This window comes from Labeo rohita, chromosome 3 (genome assembly GCF_022985175.1).
Source record: "Labeo rohita strain BAU-BD-2019 chromosome 3, IGBB_LRoh.1.0, whole genome shotgun sequence".
In the NCBI taxonomy this organism is placed as follows: Eukaryota; Metazoa; Chordata; class Actinopteri; order Cypriniformes; family Cyprinidae; genus Labeo; species Labeo rohita.
The window spans coordinates 46382032-46404217 of NC_066871.1; the positions used below are offsets into that span (position 1 = coordinate 46382032).

General features: G+C 37.7%; 1 protein-coding gene and 1 pseudogene across 2 annotated transcripts in view; both read left to right on the plus strand.

Moving 5' to 3' along the window:
- Positions 1-22186, plus strand: part of LOC127162910 (GTPase IMAP family member 8) — a 46564-nt gene that overhangs the window by 9156 nt on the left and 15222 nt on the right. Inside the window, exon 1 of one of the 2 annotated variants that reach the window (XM_051105831.1) lies at positions 15347-15493. The exons of the other annotated variant lie outside the window; for it this stretch is intronic. Within the exon in view, the coding sequence (XP_050961788.1) occupies positions 15475-15493 (19 nt within the window). The 5' untranslated portion in view covers positions 15347-15474. Of the gene's footprint in view, positions 1-15346; positions 15494-22186 lie in introns of those variants that run through there. 2 annotated transcript variants of the gene reach the window in all.
- LOC127162911 (GTPase IMAP family member 9-like) lies at positions 11472-14605 on the plus strand (annotated as a pseudogene).

A 22186-nucleotide genomic window follows, 5' to 3' on the forward strand; every position in this document is an offset into this window, starting at 1 on the left:
AATGAATAATACAGGTCAAGAGTTCCAGAGGGATAATCTCCCTAATAATTGAATGCCAGCCTTTGATGGAGGGAGGCTTATCACTGATCCATGACAAGCAAATTCTTCCTGGCAGCAAAAGATAAACTAAAAAGTAATCTTTCAAATTTATTTGGAATGAGCTTACAGGGAAAGCCCAAAAGAAGTGACAAAGGATCCAGCTCCAGATCCAGGCCAAAGATGTTGTTTAATTGAGCCACAACTTTGGACCAATATGCCTGGATCCTATGACAGTTCCATATGCAATGAATATAATCTCCTATATTAGACTTACACTTAGGACAGAGTGGCGAGTGACTTGCATTGTATTTATGTCTTAATTGTGGTGTGATATGTATTCTATGTAAAATTTTAAGCTGAATGGCTCTTGCCCTATTACAAACCGAGAGCCTATTAGCTTGAAGCCAAACTGTCTCCCATTCCTCTTCTGGAATATCCACCCCCAGGTCTCTTTCCCAAGTCAGTCTTAGCTATGAAGTGCTATCTGCACCGTAGGAGCATAGAGCTTTATAGAAAAGGGAGATCAACCTGTATGGTGGGGCGTTCCGGAGGATTTCCTCAATAACAGAAAAGGAGTATTTAGAGATAAGTGTGGTATCTTTGAATATATAATTTCTAATTTGCAGAAATCTAAAAAAGTGCTGTCTAGGTAGATTATATTTAGAAACTAAATTATCAAAAGACATTAAAGATCCATCCTCAAACAAGTCACCCATCCTACATACACCAAGAACAGGCCATAAATTAAAACCTGAATCTGTAATACTTGGCAGGAACTCTGGATTGTTCAAAATTGGCAGAAGAGGGGAGGTTATGTCGTTCTTGCCTTCCAGCCTTCGAATAGCACGCCATGCCTTGAGGGTATTACGTACTAAAGGACTATTATACAGAGTTCTGCATAACTTTGAATTATAAACAAATAATACGTTTTGTAAGGGGCAGCTGCACTGTGAGGATTAACACATTTAACTCTTTTATAACCTTATTGGACAATAAAATAGGAATCATTTGCATTGGATACAGTAAACGGGGCAAGACATTCATTTTTATCAGAGCCACCCTCCCCAGCCATGACAGAGGGAGAGCCATCCACCTGTTCAGATCATCATGGATTTTTCCTAACACTGGTGTAAAATTAGCTTTATATAATTGCTTGAAAGTAGGGGTTACATGAATACCCAAGTATACAAAACCATCCTCAAGAGCATTTAAAGGGAAAGGGGAGAGACTGATTGTTGGGCTTCTTATTACCTAAAAACAGGGCGACTGATTTCGAAAAATTTATCTTATACCCGGAGAACTCTCCATACTCCTGAATAATATCTACAGTTTTTGGCACAGATACCTCGGGATCTGAAAGAAAGAGCAACACATCATCTGCATATAAAGAGATTTTGTGCTGCCTACCTCCCAGTGACACTCCAGACACAGCCGCCTCCTCTCTTATCATCTGCGCAAATGGCTCTATTGCAAAAAGCAATGGGGAGAGGGGGCAGCCCTGTCTGGTGCCCCGAAATAAGGGGAAATTGTCAGATCTGTGACCATTAGTAATAACAGCTGCAAGAGGATCTGTATAGAGTATTCGCACCCACTTTATAAAGTTTTCTCCAAGACCAAATTTTTCTAAGGTATAAAATAGATAAGGCCACTCCATGGAGTCAAAAGCTTTCTCTGCATCTAGAGACAAAATGGGCTAAATATTTACTAGGTTTGTTACCCCACTCGTACAATCTTTGCTTTGAGAATAGAATATTTGAGTGAGACTGTTGAGTTAGCAATGAGTTTAAAGATGCCCATATCATATTTATTTTTTCTAAGGAAGCAGGTGAAGGATCGTTCAGATAGCTATCAGTGGCAATATTTAAAGCTGACTCTAGATGTTTTTGTTTTTCTAATTGTTTCTTTTTTTTAGCAGTGAGATATGAAATAGAGAGGCCTCTGATGTATGCTTTACAAGTCTCCCAGAGAAGTGAGGGATTATCTGTGGATGCTGAATTAATAGAAAAAAATATCCCAAACTCTGAAGAAAAATGTGAGAGGAATTTGTCATCTCTAAGCAACAGAGTATTGAATCTCCAACGTCTAGCTGATCTTATAAACCCCTTCACACAAACATCTAGTACGACTGTTGCATGATCAGAAATAATACTATCTCCTATGTAACTGAGAGAAATTGTTTGCATCAGAGCCTTAGAAACAAAAAAGTAATCAATCCTAGAGTGACAATTATGGGTTAAAGAAAAAAGTGATTTTTTTTTTTTTTTTGAGAAGGGTTAAGAGTACGCCAAACATCTATATATCCTAGTTCTTTACAAAGTGCAAAGAGCTTTAGATTGTTTGGTGACAAGAGACTTTCTGGGGGGGAATCTATCCAATAAAGAATCTAATAAACAGTTAAAGTCCCCTCCAATAATAGCCAATCCAGACGCATTCTCTTTAAAATCAAAAAAAGCTTTTAAAAGAAATTCTGAGAAGTAATTCGGGGGGACAATATAAATTTAGAAGTGAGATCTTTTCTCCATTCAAAGTTCCCTTAATAATAATATATCTTCCAAATTTATCCCTAATATTCTCTGTAACTCTAAAAGGTATCTTTTTATTAACTATAATAGCTACACCTCTGCTACTTTTTGTAAAGATGAGTAATGAACCTGACCAATCCACTTATGTTTTAGGTGATGTTTGCTATCACTCAGGTGAGTTTCTTGTAGCATAGCGATATCTATATTCTCCTTACAGAGATGTGTAAAAACTTTCCGTATCTTTATCTGCCCATGTAGACCCCTTACGTTCCAAGTACAATGTCTTAAGTTACTAACCGCCACAACGTACACCAAATGATGAGTGAATCAGGTAGTGCTCTCCCCCAGTCCAACACCTTTATGATCATCGCCCTGTCATTGCATTCAAAAAGCAGCCATGTGTGTCTCAAGGTGTATAATTGAACAAAACACATATCAAAACAAGCCGAACTGGCAACATGAGGGAAAAGAAAAAGAAAAGAATATAATAAAAGTATAGGAGAATCAAAAAACATAAAAAGGAAAGAAAAACAGAATGGGGAACAGTTCCCCTTATCTCTTAGGGGACAAATCCTCACCTCTTAGACCAACAAGTTAACCACTCACTGTAACTCTGGCTCCGTCCCTCAAGAGCATCCTGCTGGCGTCAAGAACCTTCTGCTTGTCCCCGTAGTTGTGGAACTGAACGATTAGCGGCCGCGGTCTGTCTAAGGACCCGGTTTTGGAGCCAACGTACGATGCGCCCTCTCAATCTTGATACGGCCGTTCTTAGCCTGCAAGTGCAGAAATTCGGGGATCCACGTTTGAAGAAAGGCAACAGCATCAGTCAAGTCAAGTCACCTTTATTTATATACCGCCTTTAACAATACAGAATTGTGACAAGGCAGCTGTACAGTATTAAATAGGAAACAGTACATCAACAATGCCAAAGGCAACAGTAAACACTCACTTTTTAGGTAAAGGTACTTAATCAAAAACAATAAAATAAAATGCAATATTGTGTTAAGAGAAAGTGTCCCCAACTAAGCAAGCCAGAGGCGACAGCGGCAAGGAACCAAAACTCCATCAGTGACAAATGGAGAAAAAAACCTTGGGAGAAACCAGGCTCAGTCGGGGGGGCAGTTCTCCTCTGGCCAAAGTTCCCGTGGTCTTGTGCCGACAGCCGTCTAGGTGACGATGTCTTCACTGTGGATCCGTCTCTGGGGCTCATCTAGTTGATGTGGACTCCGCTGACATTCAGGGCTGTAGAGGTCATCTCTAGGTGCTGATCCACCGTCTGGGCTGGGTTCGGACTGGATCCGGGGGACTGCAGTGACCATCTGATCTGGATACGGACTGGATCTGGTGGTTAATGTGACCTCGGAATAAGAGAGAAACAGACTAATATTAGCATAGATGTCATTCTTCTGACGATGCACCGAGTACATCGGGTGTTATGGGAAGTGTTCCCGGTTCCGGTTAACCTAATTAGTGCAGCCTAACAATCCTTTAACGGATTTGAATTATAACAATATGTTGATGTGTTATGTGTAAGCAAGGTTAAAGAGATGGGTCTTTAATCTAGATTTAAACTGACAGAGTGTGTCTCAGTACCCTCCACCTCTTCACGAAGGCCTAAAATTCGAATGTTTTTACGCCGGCCTCTGTTTTCCAGATCGTCGATGTGTTCATTTAGAATAGCGACTTGTTTTTCAAGATTGAGTGCGTGGGTTTGCGCATCCTCCGAAGATGCCTCCGCCGCCATAATTCTCCGTTCCGCCTCGGCTAGCCGGTTGGTTGCGCTCTCTAATTGTTGAGTGTGATTATGCACAATTTCAGCTAGCGGACCCAGTTTCTCATCTGTTGCGCTGGAAATTTTCACTGTCATGATTTTGAGTGCTTTAGCAAGCGCCGGGCTGAGTTCGGGTTCACTATTAGCGTCACCTGAGCTATTCTCCGGCTCGTCGGCCGCTGCATCCGCGATCAGATCCTTTTTTCCAGTTTTCTTAGCAGGTTTTGGCATGTCTCTAGTGACATGCTACACAAGATTTGTAACCGAGATCAATGGCTTGAGTTCTCTATTTATGAGTAAGGGATAGAAAACAAATGAGTGGCGCAAGAGCCTCTGAAAAACCCTACCGCTTCCAAGCCGCCATCTTGCGCGCCCCCAGAACCTGTAGTTGTGAGCACAGGATGCAGTAAAAAAAAAAGTGTTGTTTTCTGTCTGTCATGTCCATTTGTCATGTCCATTTGGTGTTTTGTCACCAACTGGATACACTGCAAAAATCCTGTCCAACACGGCTGCCAATACAGCTGCTTACCAGAGCAATCATGTAATGATTAGATTCACCAGCAGAGGAAATTGAAAACTACATTGATTACTTAAGTTTCTCGCCACTGTTTTATCCAAGAATGACTGAACCTGGTTGAGAGTACACTGTAAAAAATGATCATGATTTTAACAGTAAATGATTGTAAAAATGCTACAGTAATTGTATAAATTAAAGTGCACATAAACAAATAAATAAATTGATTAATTCATTAATTTCCAGAATTCCCTGTGTGACATTTAACATTTGATGTTTTCCTGTTGAAATAACTATGTTTCTTTGCATTCTCTGACTGAGTGTTTAAAATCAGTTGCTAGCAAATGGCAAGTTCAAACTAGACATTTTAGGGATACAGTGCAGTCATACCACTTTTATTACACAACATTTCACCACATAAATAATTAAGGAAGTAGTACTAGTTTGTTAGTTATCTTATAATCCATTACAGTGATACTGGGTTTGGAATTAAATGTTTGCATAGTTATGACAGAAAACACTAGCATCTAACAATGCTTTGGAAAAAAACAATCTTAAAAAATAAAGTTTATGCATAAACCCAAATAGGAAATAAAACAGTTATTGAATAAGCAAGTGTCCTATTCTGTGTCCTAAACTCCTGAAACATTGGTGTCTCATTTTAGAGCAGTCAATGCAATTTATGAAAGAAGTCAATTAAATCTGTAAGTGGGGGTGGGTGTGTGAAAAAATTCAGATGTAATCCCCTTCGTAATCAGTGGCATTTTTCAAAAGTAACTAATTTAATTACATATTTTTTTTTCAGTAACTGTAACTAATTACAATTACATTTATTTTGTAATTAAATTACATAATTCTGTTGCATGTAACTAGTTACTCCCCAACACTGAGTAAATCATACTGACAGAAAGAAAGATTTGAAGTGGGTTTCAGTGAATCACATTATTATTTGTGACAGACAGATGATTGAATCTTCAGCTCAGACTCTATATGAATGAAGCTTCATCTACTGTTAATCAATAATAATGTGTTTCTCTCAGTTCTCCTAAATCTGATGAAGGTCAGATCTGATTTGAGCAGTTCAGTGGCTCTGCGTCCAGAGGAGGATCTTTGCCTTGGTAGAAATCATTAAAGGTGGGGGCACACAGGTCGTGTCATGTGGTGCCAACAGTGTTTACCCTGTGCCATCTTGTCTGTCAGACACTTATATTTCAACCCATCAAACAAATAGCATGTCCACAGTTGTGATGTGAGTGTACCAGATCAATAGTGTGCTCTCATTTCAGTCAGCTAGATAAAAACTACATACACCAGGCAGTTATGCCACATATGACAGTGATGCTGCATCATTTAATGAGAGGTGAAAGTTATATATGATGCATCATTCTTATTTTGATCTTTTTATAATTCTTGTTATGATTGTTGATGATCACATACAAGCGTTTTAGAGCTCCAGCAAACTGCTGAGCTTATTCATAAAACTGTTTTAACTGCTGTTTAAAATTCTGTATTTGTTTCCTTTATTGCCACTGATGGCTTTTCAGAAAGCTAAATCATATTTTCTTTCATGACCCTTTAAAAGGTTAGTCACCCAAAAATAAAAATTGTCATTAATTACTTGCCCTTGTGTCTTTCAGGACCTGTAAGACTTTCGTTCATCTTCAGAACACAAAATCGCAGCTCTCTGTCCCACCACTGACAGCCTACAACTACCACATTCAAGATCTAGATTTGGTTTTTAAATATGCATTAGGTTCAGAATGATGTGTTTACACTGAAATTAGTTAAAGAGGTGATATGAAACTGATATTGAACTAACATTGATTTGTTGTTGATGACCACAACATCATGAGAGTATACCTCTGTGGAATTCTGCTGGCTGTTACCCAATCAATGGGACATTTATAAACCATAATGGCCATTTTCAACTTCTTTACCTGATTTGTTCTCATCCACTGGAGGCTGGGTTCAGGGGACAGTCTTTGAGTGGGTCTTAAAGGGGACCATCAAAGTAAAATGCAACTGTTATGGGAATTTATTGAATAAAGTTAAAGTTAGGTTCCCTGTTTCACAAAAGCCATAAAAGCAGTATTATAGTTTACCCCCATGATTTCTCCCAAGGACAATTTGAAAATAGAAAATTTGGCATGGAGCTGTATAAATATAAATATTTCTTTGCATAGACTATAATGAATGACCTTTTTATTATTTTGTCACAATAGCAATACTGATTGTGGCCAATATTTTACATAAACATTTATTTGTTATGTGTCTTACATTAGCCTATCATCTGTCAAAAATTTTCTTAACACTAGTATTCACAACAAATGTATGCGTACAATATCTCCATACATCTACATACTCGGGAAAAACACAAAGGGTCCTGTCACGGCGTGGTGTGCGGGGAATGAGGAGTATGATGAGGAGGTCCAGCAAATGCACATTTATTAAGCAATCCACAAAAACGAGCAGGAACGGACAGGAACAGGGAATCCAACGTAAAACAGACACGAACAGACTTTTAAATAAACTGGAGTACATAAACAGACTAGGAGTGACTTAAACAGACTGAGCATGACAATCACAATAACTGACAACCAAACAGTGAACACAACCAAACTAAAATACAAGGACCAATCAGGGGGAGACAGGTGGAATCCATTAAACAGTGACGTAATGATTGAAAACGGAACAGGAAGACCAAATAAGGGCATACACAGGGAAAAACACACAAAACAGTCCACAGGGGTGTGACAGTTCCCTGTTTTACAAAAGCCCTAAAAGCATGCAGTATTATTTTTCATTTCTTATGATCTCAACATAAGTTGTTTCAGACATAAAATAACTGGAAATACAAAAAGTGAAAATTCTGTTATTTGAGTTGAGCTAAGAAATAAATGTGGCCACTAGTTTGGTCAGTTTGTGCCATCTTTGTCCACTTTTTATGTTGTTTCTAGCGAGAAATATTGTAGTGTGATGGAAGTTTCTATAAGTTTCTTTATTTTCTATATTTCATATTGTACACTGTCTATTTTCCATATGTTCTATTTGGCCTTTGGTATTTTCTCTGTGAATGTGGCTAAAACTTCTGTCAGCATTCCTCTAACAGGGGAATGGCTATGACTGGTTAGTACGGTGGCCGGGAAGTGCAAAACAACATTACAAAGTGTGAAACACTTTTACAAAGCTCAAGACAAATTTACATTTTGGAAAACATTTTTACCTATCATAAAACACAAGTACATGGGAAAAACGATTTTACCAAGGACGAAACAAATTTACATTTTAGAAAAAAAATTAACAAGACGCAAAACACTTTTACCAGTCCCGAAACAAATTTACAATGACAGATTCTTTACGGAAAGGGAATGTACCACACACCGGAAGTGACGCAGTGAAATGTGTTGCGTTGTTGTTGGTGAGCGCGGTAAATTCGTGTTGTGGAGTAAATGGCGTAAATAAAGTTTATGGTGACCGAACATGGACTGCGGCAGAGGGATGTTTTGCCCGTTTTGTGGCAAACACATGAGCAGCTTAACGTGGTTTTGCTTTACGTGTGGTCGGTGTTTGGAGTTTCTAAAGCACGCGGACCAGACATACTGCATCAATGTGTTCAATATTTTAACGAGGGTCACTCACCTCCGTGAACGTTTGTGCTGGTTTGGTGTTTAAGATATTAAACATTATTTTTTTGACCGTGTGACGTCACTTTCGACCCCATGTTGCCCAAATCGCTCCAAACCGGCGCAGTTCGTTTGTGCTCGATTTGTGCCCGTTTGTGCCGTTAAAATAAATACTGTATTTGTTTTCCTTCCCTAGATATAACAAAAATATTTTCGGGGCTGTGACGTCACTCTCCAACCCCGGTTCGTCTAAATCACACAAAACTGGTGTCATTCGTTTGTGCCGGTTTGTGCGGTTGAAATGAACGTCGAATATATTTCTCCTTCTTAGAAATAACAAAAACAATTTGAGGCAGTGACGTCACTCTCCACCCCATGTAGTCCAAATCTCTCCAAACCGGTGCCGTTCCTTTGTGCTCGATTTGTGCCGGTTTGTGCCGCTAAAATAAACATTGTACCTAATTCCCTTCGTTAGAAAAAAACAAATACAATATGGGCCAGTGAGGTCACTCTCCACCCCATGCCTTCCAAACCTCTCTTTAAATATAACGAAAATTTCACTCTCCACCCCATTTAGCGCCACTGCAGAGTTTAAAAAAAAGTTAGTGTTCATGCTGCCTTATAATTTTACATTTTGTCAGCTCCAAGTTTGCAGTAACTTTATATTTCAAATTGACTAAATTTAAATTTAAAGGCAGAACACTAACTTCAACAAAAAAATCGTTATAATTCGGTTGTGTTCGATTTGTGCCATTAGAGTATTAAACATAGATTCCCCACAAATATTCGTTAATATTTTTAATAGCAAAGTGGCTGTATTTATTTTCGTTTCTTTAAGTTATTTTAGAAATATGTTTGGAACATTTTATGTTTGTTAAATTATTTTTTTTTTCTTTGCCGACCAAGCTGCCAGCAGCAGACAGTGAGCTGATAGCCTTCTCAAAATTAACACTTGCCTAAAATAAAATTTATAGATATAAAACAATTAATGCATTTCACAATATTAATTTAAACATTTCACATATAAATGTACGCTTTTAGGTGCATTTTAATCCATGAGGAGTGTGGAAACTACAGCACGCAGATATGGAGGCGCCGGCAATATCGCTTGCGATTTTTTAATTAATATCTACACGCCATCATTTTTGCTAAAGGTAGGAGTAATACATTATTCGGAACTGCAACGAATCTACTTTGATTTGTGTGCACTCACAACATCAACAAAACATTCGTTTTAATTAAATTTAGATTTTTTCAACATTCAACATGCATTAAAATATATACAAATATGTACAAATATAGATTTACCTCGTTGATTAGCAATTGTGATTAGCTACAGTAGTATCTATCAATTTCTTGTAGTCTTTTTCCAATGACCGTAATTTTTCCTGCCATGCACACATTCAGTAGTCTATAGCTTGAGCCTATTTTATCTACGAGCCCCTTTTTCGTTTTCTTAAGCAGTGCGGTAAATAATCGTTTATAAGGGGGACAGAAAAACTTTACCATATTAGCTATTAAAATGCAGTCATGCCATGCAATTACTTTTAGGCTACATGTTTCCTATAGATAATGGTATATTAAGTGCTTAAGTTTTCTCCCTTTAAATATCCATTTTTAAACGAATTTTAGTCACAACCAGGATTTCTGGCACAAATCAGCACAAATAAACACGCCATTTTGTGTGGGGAGCGCTTTGAATTAGGCTGTATAATTATATACAGGCTATACAATTTATTAATAATTTATTAATTTATTAATTTAGTCAAATTTAAATATGAAGTTAGTAAAAACTAACTTGAAAAGACTAAATGAAAAGAGTACATTTTAAATTTTAACGCAGCACGAACACTAACTTTTTTAAAACTCTGCAGTGGCGCTAAATGCAGTTGACAGTGAAATTTTCGTTATATTTAAAAAGAGGTCATGGTTACATAGTTTCTTTTAGCGGCACAAATCTAGCACAAAGGAACGGCACCGGTTTGAGAGATTTGGAAGGCATGGGGTGGAGAGTGACGTCACTGCCTCAAATTGTTTTTGTTATTTCTAAGAAGGGGAAATATATTTGACGTTCATTTCAACGGCACAAACCAGCACAAATCGAGCACAAACGAATGACACCAGTTTTGTGTGATTTAGACGAACTGGGGTGGAGAGTGACGTCACAGCCCCGAAAATATTTTTGTTATATCTAGGGAAGGAAAACAGATACAGTGTTTATTTTAACGGTACAATCGAGCACAAATCGAGCACAAACGAACTGCGCCGGTTTGGAGCGATTTGGACAACATGGGGTCGAAAGTGAGGTCACACGGTCAAAAAAATAACGTTTAATATCTTAAACACCAAACCAGCACAAACGTTCGTTTTTGCGGCACAAATCAGCACAAACGAATGGCATAGTTTTGGTCATTATTTCTTTTTATGGGGTGCCAACTTCACGGAGGTGAGTGACCCTCGTTAAAATATTGAACACATTGATGCAGTATGTCTGGTGTTTCCGTCTGGTCCGCGTGCTTTAGAAACTCCAAACACCGACCACACGTAAAGCAAAACCACGTTAAGCTGCTCATGTGTTTGCCACAAAACGGGCAAAACATCCCTCTGCCGCAGTCCATGTTCGGTCACCATAAACTTTATTTACGCCATTTACTCCACAACACGAATTTACCGCGCTCACCACCACCACCACCACCAACAACAACAACAACAACAACAACAACAACAACAACACAACACCTTTCACCGCGTCACTTCCGGTGTGTGGTACATTCCCTTTCCGTAAAGAATCTGTCATTGTAAATTTGTTTCGGGACTGGTAAAAGTGTTTTGCGTCTTGTTAATTTTTTTTCTAAAATGTAAATTTGTTTCGTCCTTGGTAAAATCGTTTTTCCCATGTATTGTGTCTTATGATAGGTAAAAATGTTTTCCAAAATGTAAATTTGTCTCGAGCTTCGTAAAAGTGTTTCAAACTTTGTAATGTTGTTTTGCACTTCCCGGCCACCGTAGGTTAGAGCTAATCTGAAAAGATACTGTTGAAGGTCAAGCTTGATCCTTGCACAGACTTTATCAGTATAGAAGAGACTGTACTGAACTGTCTTTCTCACTAGAGAGCTTCTGTGTTAGACTGACAATTCTTGCAAGAACTGAAAGTCCAATAACAAATCCTTTGACTGGTTTTTCAGTCTTTGTCTCAGAGTTTAAAAACAGCTTTTGGATACAGCTGCAGGGAGTCTTCTTGAGGAGAGGTGAGAAATTCATGGTATTTTGTATATTTAAACAATTGTAAAATACATTTCACACAATTTGTTTATGAAACAAATACGATTTTATCAGATACAGAGTATTTGCTGACTTGATAACAGCAGGCAGCAAGCATGTAAAGAAAACTAGTTTATTAAGACCTGAGCGATTTTTTGTTATTGTATATATTCTTGTGAATGATTGTTTCGATGTCTAGAGTGGTAATGTTGTTGTTACTGAATGTCTCATCATCTGTGAGGGGAATGGATGCATTTTAACCCCCACAGTATGTTTGAGAAAATATTGTCATTCTGAAAATATGATTGTATTTTTATTAAATAGCACATATTCCCTATCTACAGGCCGTACTCTTCTCATATAACTGTGATGCTCTACAAAACAACAAGCTTTAAAACACTTTTTTTTTCCTGCTGAAAATTTAATAATTTACTATGAAATCCGTTTTCTCTCCGGTACATCACCAGTGTAAGCTTCATGGTGAAAACTTCTACATCACTCTTGCCAATGCAGTCTATTACAATAAAAATTCATCTTGATTTAATCTTGTTGTTATTTAGGGAAAAAACAGCACTGTTCCTCTAGAGTAACCTGTGGGAAATGAGGAAGAGATCCTGGATTATGTAAAGTGTTTATTTGGTCCTGAAGTTCAGAAATACATCATGATCCTGTTCACACATGGAGATAAACTGGAATATCTGGATGAACCACAGACCACTGATGAATATCTACAAACCCATGAGGATCTCCAGCGACTGGTGACTGAATGTGGAGGAAAGTTTCACTGTTTCAATAACAGTGAAACTTTTATTGAAACAGTAAATTAGATGATCAGGTACAAGAACTACTGCAGAAGATTGAAAGAATGTTGGAGGAAAATGGAGGAATATTTAGCATGGAACAAATGAAGAGGAGTGATGGCAAAAACACTGTAATAAATTGTAAGTTGTTTTGTTGTTGTAAATTATTGCATTAATATATCATGTGCTTACCTGTTCATTAAATGTAAACACTGATATTTGTTGTAATTTAATTAGTTAAGAGAATCTGCAAGTGCCTTAAATGTAAATGTAAAAATGATCTTAAAAGAGAAGAGTGGTTAGAGAATATTGGAGAATTTTAAAATCACACTGTTGTGCTGTAGTTTCAGGAGAAAGTTCAGTGGATGAAGATCTAGATGGCACTCAGATTCCTGAGAAGACAAACCAAATCAGGCTGGTTCTGCTGGGAAAAACTGGAGCTGGAAAAGATGTTGCAGGAAACACCATTATCGGTAAAAGAGTGTTTGAATCCTCCATGAGCTCAAACTCTCAAACAAAACAGTGTCAGTCAGAAACCATTGACAGGATGGGCAAAACGATCTCAGTGATCGACACTCCTGGACTTTATGATAATGTACTTAGTGAAGAGGAGGTCATTACCGAATTAGTGAAATGCATACGCCTCTCCTGGACCGCACGCTTTTATTCTTGTGATTAAAATGGGTTGATTCACTAAGGAGAAGAAAAATACAATAAAGGAGCTTGAAGAAGTGTTTGGAGAAAAATTAGAAAAATATGCCATGATCATCTTCACTCATAAAGATCAGTTAGAGAAGCAAAAGAAAACCATTGATGAATTTCTACAGAATGCTGATCCAGATCTCAAAAAGCTTGTAAAAGGCTGTGGAAACTGATTCTTCTGTTTAGACAATGAATCTGCTGGTTACCCACAGTTCAAAGATCTGATCAGTAATAGAGAAGATGGTGAATGAAAATGGAGGCCACTTTACTAATGACGTGTTTGAAGGAACAGAGAAATGCATTTGGGAGATTCAGAAACAAAAACTGCGTGAGAAAGTGGAGCAGTTAAAACAGAAGCAGAAAGGGGGCGTTCTAACAGAATGGCAAACAATATATTGGAATTTATAGCAGAGGAGTCTCGACAGGATGCACTGCATCTTATATTCACTGATGCGTACATAGTTGTAGCCAAATTCATGGGGAAGGTGGTGGTGACTTCTGAGGAGAAAGAGAGCACCATAAATGAGGCTGAGAGCTAAGGAATCAGTTATAGAGAGGCAGTTCAACTTGCAATCAGAGCTACACAGAAGCTAGAAAAAAAAAGAAGTTGTGTGGGATTCAGTGAGAGAATCAAAAATGATTAGGCACACTAAAACTCAAAGTTTTGGCCTTTTTTTCTTCATAAAAAAATGTAGTTAAAAATGTAATTAGTTATATAATCAATAAGCCAAAGCAATTTTTTTTTAAAACAATGTTAAACAAAACATAATTTTACAGTATTTGAAAAAGTATTTAAAAAAATATATAACTTACCATATTGTTTTGCCACAATATATTGCAAGGATCTATGAAATAGACTTGCAGAAGCTTATGTCACATTGCTGAAATATACAATCACTCTAAATCAGCAGCATACTATTTTGCTTAATCACAGTCAATGCTGTTCATTCATGTGATCCTTTCAGAAATGCTTTGTTAATCTATTATGTAGATGTTTGATTGTATCTGTATTTAGAGTTAGTGTGAAGCTGTTATTTAATGTTTGGTGAGAGCATTATGTGTTTTTCATCTCTCTGTACAAATTAATTTTAAATACAAAGTGACATAACAGTCATATTACATTCTCCTTTTTTAGTGTGAAGGTTTTGCGCAAATGGTATATCAGTAATTTCAGGTCGTCAGAATGTCTGTGATAATATGATATGTAATAATCAGATTCGATTTGTTTTCAATCAGATGTTTTCAGAGGGACATGCGATTCAGAATAATGATTCAGAAAACAGGGTATATGATGTTTTAATCTACACTTGAGACTGACGTACTATGAATATTCATGTGCTGTAAGTGAATGTGTTTCTTTCTGATATCTGATGCTGGCTGGTTATATGCTGGATGAACTTAAACAGATAAACAGCTCCACGTCCAGAAAATGATCATGGTTTGACCAGGTTTGGTTTATTTTGAGCTTCTTAACACTTACTTAAATCCCTGCATCTGTCTGTTTTATTCATGCAGCCACATCTTTAGACGTGGTCTTAAATCCAGTTACACAGATAGATCAGTAAAACACTTTCAGGTCCTAGCTGCAACTTGTTGCCATTATGATCATTCAATATTCAGGAAATGCATTGCCTGTAACACTCATGAAGTTATTTATTATTATTATGATATGGACAAGATTTTGATTCCAGATTTGATCCAGATGTTTTACCTGTTTTTTAATTCATCCAGACAAAACAGTATTTCACATTGCGCTAAGTGTCCGAAACGTGGCGTCAGATCTCTATTCAAACGGTGATGGCTCGAAAAGTTACTACTGCCGTATTTTAGCAAGCATATTGATTATTGTAAATAATAACCATATTCAGGTCGTATTGGTTAAGTACATCTGAAAACGCCATAAGTAAGAATTTTGCACTAAAATAGGCCTATCCAAAGCATTAAAATTACATTCAGATTCTTTTAATGTGTAATAAGACACAAACCTTGCAGAAGAGAGACTCAGACCCAAGAGAAAAATGGTTTTGTCCGTTTACAGTTCAGTACGATGACATGTGGAAATTAGGCTCCTCCTTAAACAGGAAGAACAGGTTCCTGCAGTGAGGAGGAGCAAAAGTGAAAGAAACTACATTTTTTCCTGACAACATCATCGACATGATATGCTTTGTAAAGAGTGAGATTTTTTAGTGTTTTTGTACTTCGACTATTTTCTAAGAGACGTTAAATTAGTCTCTGTCTGGAGATGGCGGAAGGACCTTCAGGTAAGAAATATTTTTACAGTGACTGCCAATCATGCAAAATATTGAAATTAGAATTACGACAGACCGAACACACACACAAACAAGTTTTAAAAAGTCTTAAATCGCTTTTCTGTGAATTAAGGCCTTGAAAAGGTCTTAAATCAGAGCAGCAAGTCTTAAATTCATATGATCATGGCATTAATATTCGTGAGGGATTGTTTCCTCATGTGTTTCATTTTAAAGTGAAGCGAAAGCGTAATTTCTGTGCTACATGGCTTAGGTCGCTCAATATTCATTAAACAATACGCAGTAGATTGCGGTATGTGCTGCTTCATCTGTCAGTCACCCGAAGAACTTGTCGCATCACAGATCAGAATTCATTTATTATGTGAAGGGAGTGAGTCGAGCTGACTGACAAAAAAGAGAGAAGTGAGAAAGACAATATAGCGGAAGAGTTTCAAAACGAAACGCAAATTTTGAAAATTTTGAAAAGCCTGTTGACTTCTGCCATTTATCTAAGGTGATAGTGGAAGTTTCATATTTATTTGGTTCCACAGTGTTTGCTGATTTTTATTTAAACTGTAATTTTTAAAAATATATATTACATCAAGTTCCCACTGTGCAATGTGACGTCGTAGTGACGTCTTTTCCATGTCATTTTTGGACGTCCAATTTCCGTCCATTGATGGGGTTGTTTTGTAACGCCAGACGACGTCTTTTTTCGACGTCTACCGCACGTCTAATGTTGACGTTGGTGGGACCTCCATGTAAGGGCTATTTATAGTCCAAAAGTGGTCGTTTGTGGACATCTTTTCAACATAAAATTTTGACTTAACACGTCATTTTTATACAACTTCTATGTAGTCCTATGTTTCAAGAGGGTGGATGACATGTTTTCTGTATCATGTATTCATTTTCCTGTACTTTTGTTTGGCTCGGCAGTTTGAACTGGAAATGCATTACACCTTTGTATGCTTATCACCTGCTGTTTACAATAAAACGTATAATGTTAATTTCATGAACGATTAAAGTGACTAAGAGACGGTAACATCAACCAACCTTGCATTATCTGTAAACCCCGTAGCTAGCACAAGTAACAAGCTAATGTAAGACGAAAAAATGCGTGCTGTGACCCTTGACCATTCGCAGCTTTATTGTAAGACAATAACGCTAAAGATTATATGTACACATGGCCATTGAAATAAATGCTGACCGAACTTAGCTTCAATTTCTAGGAAACGGGTTCACCAGTGATCTGAAGACCTGTGCCGTCCAGAACACTACGGCTCTGACTCGCGCCAAGCCGCCAAATGCCTCGTCTTGCCTCGGCCAATCAGAGTGGCGTTTATGATGATGTGCTCGTTTCAGCCAATCAGAGTGATGCTGACTGGTTTTTGCCTGGTTGAAATCCTCCTTGATCAAAGAACTTATATTGTTGCCTAGCTTGATAGAGAGCTGTCTGTCCTTGACTTTTTTGCAGCTGTTGGTTCTTTTTAAGATAGGAATAAGGTGGATAGGCTAGGCTACCATGATTTTTTTTTAATATAAAATATATAAATTCATATAAATATAATTTATATATATATATATATATAATACAATATAAAATTAAAAAAAATAAATAACTTGATTATAGGCTACTTTAAATAAAATAAAAACTGTTAAAGGAAAACAGGAAAATGTAAAAAAACAAACAAACAAAAAAAAAACATATGGGCTACCAAATAAATAAATAGTAATACAGATAATAAATCTTGTTTGTTTATAAATAATCTGTATTCATATATATAATCATGTTGATAGGCTCTATTTTGTAAAACACATTTACTGCAACTGCCATAGACGTCCAAATGACGTCCAAAAAAACCCAGATCAAATGTTGAACGTCAAAATGACGTCCAAGTTGGGTAATGGATAGACGTCCAAATAGTGGACCTAGTTTGGACGTCGAATAGATGTTCAGAATTGGTCGGACCGACGGACCCAATATAGACATGATCTGCACGTCTATCCGACGTCCAATGTGTATATCACAACTGCCATAGACGTCCAAATGACGTCCAAAAAAAAATAAGCCAGATTAGGTCAAATGTTGAACGTCAAAATGACGTCCAAGTTGGGTCATGGTTGGACGTCCAAATAGTGGACCTAGTTTGGACGTCGAATAGATGTCCATAATTGGTCATGGACCGACGGACCCAATATAGACATGATCTGCACGTCTATCCGACGTCCAATGTTTAGTGGGTACAAATCTACCCTATAATGATAAAAATCCATGCAGTGTTTTTTAATTAATCTGTAAAAACAATATCCCCTTTTTCAAATCGAGCTGTTCTCAGATGCCTGTCGGTGTGCCGTCACACCCACAGAGGCCGCTCGCACAATAGTTGATTGACATGAGCTCTTACCTTAGACCAGCTGTCACAGTCCAGTAACTGTCCATGTTTGATTCCAGAGCAGGGATGTAAGTTAGAGAAGAATATCTCCGATTGAGCGATTGAGGTGTTGTGTTGCTGGATGTAATAATGAACATAGTGGTCGTCATTTACTCCGACATCTGAGCTGCTGAAGATGCAGTATATTACGTTTGTTTGTGAAGGGAATGCACCTCCTGATCTATATATATCCGTCTATGTTCGCGGGAATCATTCATGATCCAGCTTCACTTACAACAGAAGTGAGTATAAGCGTTTTTTTATGAATCTTTGCGATCGTCTTTCCTTATAACGCGATAGTTAGGAAGTTTAGCGACTAAACGCGGATAAATGTGGCTACATAAGGCTAATGTAAACAAGACCGTCATTCCACAGAGAGAAGAGAGGGGCGGGGTGAGCAGAGCTCATTTGCATTTAAAGGAACAACCCCTTAGAATGAGATGATTTTTGCAGAGCTGATTTTGTCAAGGTAAAAAGGGTGTTGTTGTACAAAACCATTGAGAATTTTTAATCAAAGTATATTAGAGACTTTTCATTAAGACCCTAAAGAATCATATCAACATGTGGAAAATGGGCATCGACCCCTCTAAATAAAAGTTTGTTAAGTTATGCCGCTAATTTAAAAGTGAAAGTAAATGTGTAGAGCCCTGCACGGGCCTCAAGTATAGGCCCCCTGGCCCTTGTCTGACAGCTTATACTACTGTTTCAGCTATTAAAATAGTTTTGTATGTAATGGCAAAGTGATTATATTTCGTTTCGTTTTTTAAGTTAATTTAGAAAAACGTTTGAAGTATTTTTTGTTCGTTAAATATAAGTTTTTGCCTTCTCAAATCCTTACGACTTGCCTAAACAGTTCAAGTATAAAACAATGTTAGTTTAAACTTTAAACCTAGAAAATGTGTGCTATTGGGCGCATAGCCAATCATTTTTGCAGAGAGTGGAAGCTGAAGCGCGCTTTGCAGGACATGGAGGCGCCAGCGCGATCACTTGCATTTTTTTTTCAGTATTTTTTGCTCATAAAGGTAAGAGTAATACACCATTCGGAACTGTAAAGGGTCTAGTTTTATTTGTGTGCACTCACAATATCAACAAAACGTTGCAAACGGTGCTTTTATAGCATAAAGAAAACAAACATGATGCGCTTTCTGTCGTCCAAACAGGAGCGCTTCACAAAAATTAACCGAAACTCAGCGAATACATACCTCGCAGACATGATACATATATCTATAGAAAGCTTTAAATGACTACTTTAACGAAATAAACAAATCGAAAACAAAAACTGTTTCATTATGTAATCTGTAAAGATGCATTTAAAGGCGCGTCGAAAGAGGAGATGGCAAGTCAGGATCGGCAACTTCATCCTTGCAATGCTGACTCAGAAAACACTAATTTATTAATAAATAATTCAAAAATCAAAAAACATTACTGTCTCCCCCCCGACACTTTCATGGTAATAACTTCTGCCGGTGCTCTGCGGCAAGCACTTGAACGCGGATCTCTTCCAGCTGCGCTAAAAGCGCGCTCGCTGCTGCTGCTGACGGAGACACTAAACGCCTTCCGAGCCGGTCTTGAAAGTGAAAGCGAAAGCGAAGTCTCGTGTTGTTTCCACCAGCGCTATATCATCATTATAGTTGGTGGATGTATAAAATATAAAAATACGGAGAAGCCTAAAACAGACCCCGCCCTAGGCGCATAAATGATAGAGAACATATTGGTTTATTGTTTTCCGTTCCATTTTTTTTCCATTAATTTTTCTTTAGTTAGTATGAAAAAGGTCTTTAAAAAGTCTTAAATTTACCCTCATAAAACGTGCAGACACCCTGCTTCAGTTGACAAAATGCGTTCGGGGGTGAGCTTTGGGGTTGTGGGGTCCCCCTCGGCAGAAATCATGAAAATATTATTTAGAAACCGCCTAAATGTATTGTAGCAGCAAATTTAAACCGGAGAAAACTTTGACTTTATCTTAACTCTTGATGCGTAAGGGACCGTCTGAAAATTCCACCTACTGGGTTTAAAACGTTTAATTAAAATATATTTTAATTTTAATCTGTCTTGCAACTGAACATTATTGAACAAACATGAACTGGAGTTAATTTTGGAGGGAAGACAAAACCATAAGTGTACTGTACTGTACATACATTAAGGGAGAAATTGGCCAAATATCACTTGTAGTAAGTCAGTCTTATAACTACAAATTACTACAACATTTGCAACATTAAAAAACCCTTTTGCTGAATTTTAGTAATTGTTTAGAATAATTGAATAAAAAGAATAATTGTGTACTGTACATACAGTAAGGTATACATTGGCAAAATTTCAACTGTGCCAAGTCAGTCTGGCCACTAGAAATGTAGATTCTGTAGGTCCACAAGGCATTTACTATGGCTTTGATAACATCATTTGCATTAATTATTGGACTAACTTTACCGAGCTAAAGGGCAGGGGCTCACAGGGGCAGTTCGTGGGTGCACTGTAAAACCAAATAGTATTCCTTGCTATAAAAATTGTAGCAGACCCCGTCCGAATGATGGCCGAAACTTTACTGATGTTCCTTGAAGCTTTAATAGCGTTCCTTTACCTCAGAAAACACCGTAAGAGCTTATGCCTTTTCAGGGGGTGCTGAATAAACTTATTAACAATTCTTTTGTGCAGGAGCTCTGTGCACCCGTCATGAAACGTTAGCTCTCCATACCGTTTTTCTTTGCTCCTTGTTAGCCGTGAAAAGCTGATTCCATGTCAAAATAAAAGTCCCACATAAACAACTAAAATAAAGCGATCCTTAGAAAATCTTCAACATACAAAACATATCGAAAGTAACATAAACAAATAGAGAAATGTAAAATAAATCTTATTAAAGTCTGTTACACTCCCACCAAATTATCAATGTTTCTCAAACATGACTAATTTTCACTTACAACCCCTTTTGTGTGTATAGAGTGCAATAAAGTCCTTTTGAAGATGCATTCACTCTGCTTCCAGCAACAAGACCAACTTCTGAGCTGGCCTTTCTACTATTGAGATTTTATGCATTCGTTCTCCTTTCTTGCTTAATCTTTTATCACCAAGTGCTACTTTGGCCTTTCTTACAAGTCCATCTGGGCTCAAAACAGTCTCTATAATCCTTCCTAGTCTCCATTCACACCTTGGCAGTGTTTCATCGATATCCATGACCACGTCGCCAATTTGAAAGTTCCTTTTTGGAGCATGCCAGCGTTGCCTTGCAGCGATATTGTGCAGATACTCTTTTTTCCATCTGCTCCAAAACTGTTCAGTAAGGTACTGCACACGTCTCCATCTCTTTTTCGTATACATATCCTCTCTCATGAACTTTCCTGGTGGAGGTAATGCTATGGTGGGTTTCATGGTTATCAGATGATTAGGCGTGAGTGGTTCTAAGCTCTTGGGGTCATTCAGATTGTCAATTGTAAGAGGGCGACTATTAACTACTGCCATAGCCTCGTAAAACAAAGTGCGCAATGAAGCATCATTAAGCCTGCCTGATGAAAGGGAGATGGTAGCATTAAGAACGCTCCGTACAGTCTTGATTTGGCGCTCCCATACGCCCCCTGCATGGCTGGAATGAGGAGCATTCAAAACAAAGTCACACTGTTTATCTGCAAGAAAAACAGTGAGCCGTTCTGGATCAAGTTCTTGCAATGTTGAGTTCAGTTCGTTCTTTGCACCTATGAAATTGGTACCTTGGTCACATTTTATTTGCCTTACTGTGCCTCGAATTGCAATAAAGCACCTTAGACTGTTAATAAACGCATCCGTGGACATATCTTCTAACATTTCTATATGAATAGCTCTTGAACACAAGCATGTTAGAAGTAGGCCGTATCTTTTGTGATGTTTTCTTCCCTCTTTAGTCATGAAAGGACCAAAGCAGTCCATACCGCAATACATAAAGGGTGGAGAAGGATCTACACGTTCTGAGGGGAGATCACTCATCCTCTGGCCTTCAGCAGATCTTCTCAGCCTTCTGCAAGTTACACAGTTGTGAATGTAAGATGTGACCGCTCTGTTTATACCAGGTATCCAATAGCCACACGATCTGATTTCATTGATCGTGAAACCTTTACCTTGATGCTTTACACTTTCATGGCAGTGTGCAATTATCAGATTTGTAACATGATGTTCTTTTGGAAGGATCAGCGGATGCTTGAATGAGTATGTGTATGATGAGTGACTTAATCTGCCTCCCACCTTGACCATACCATCCTTGTCTATAAAGGCATCTAGATGATGAAGTTTACTGTGACCTGGAAGTCCTTTT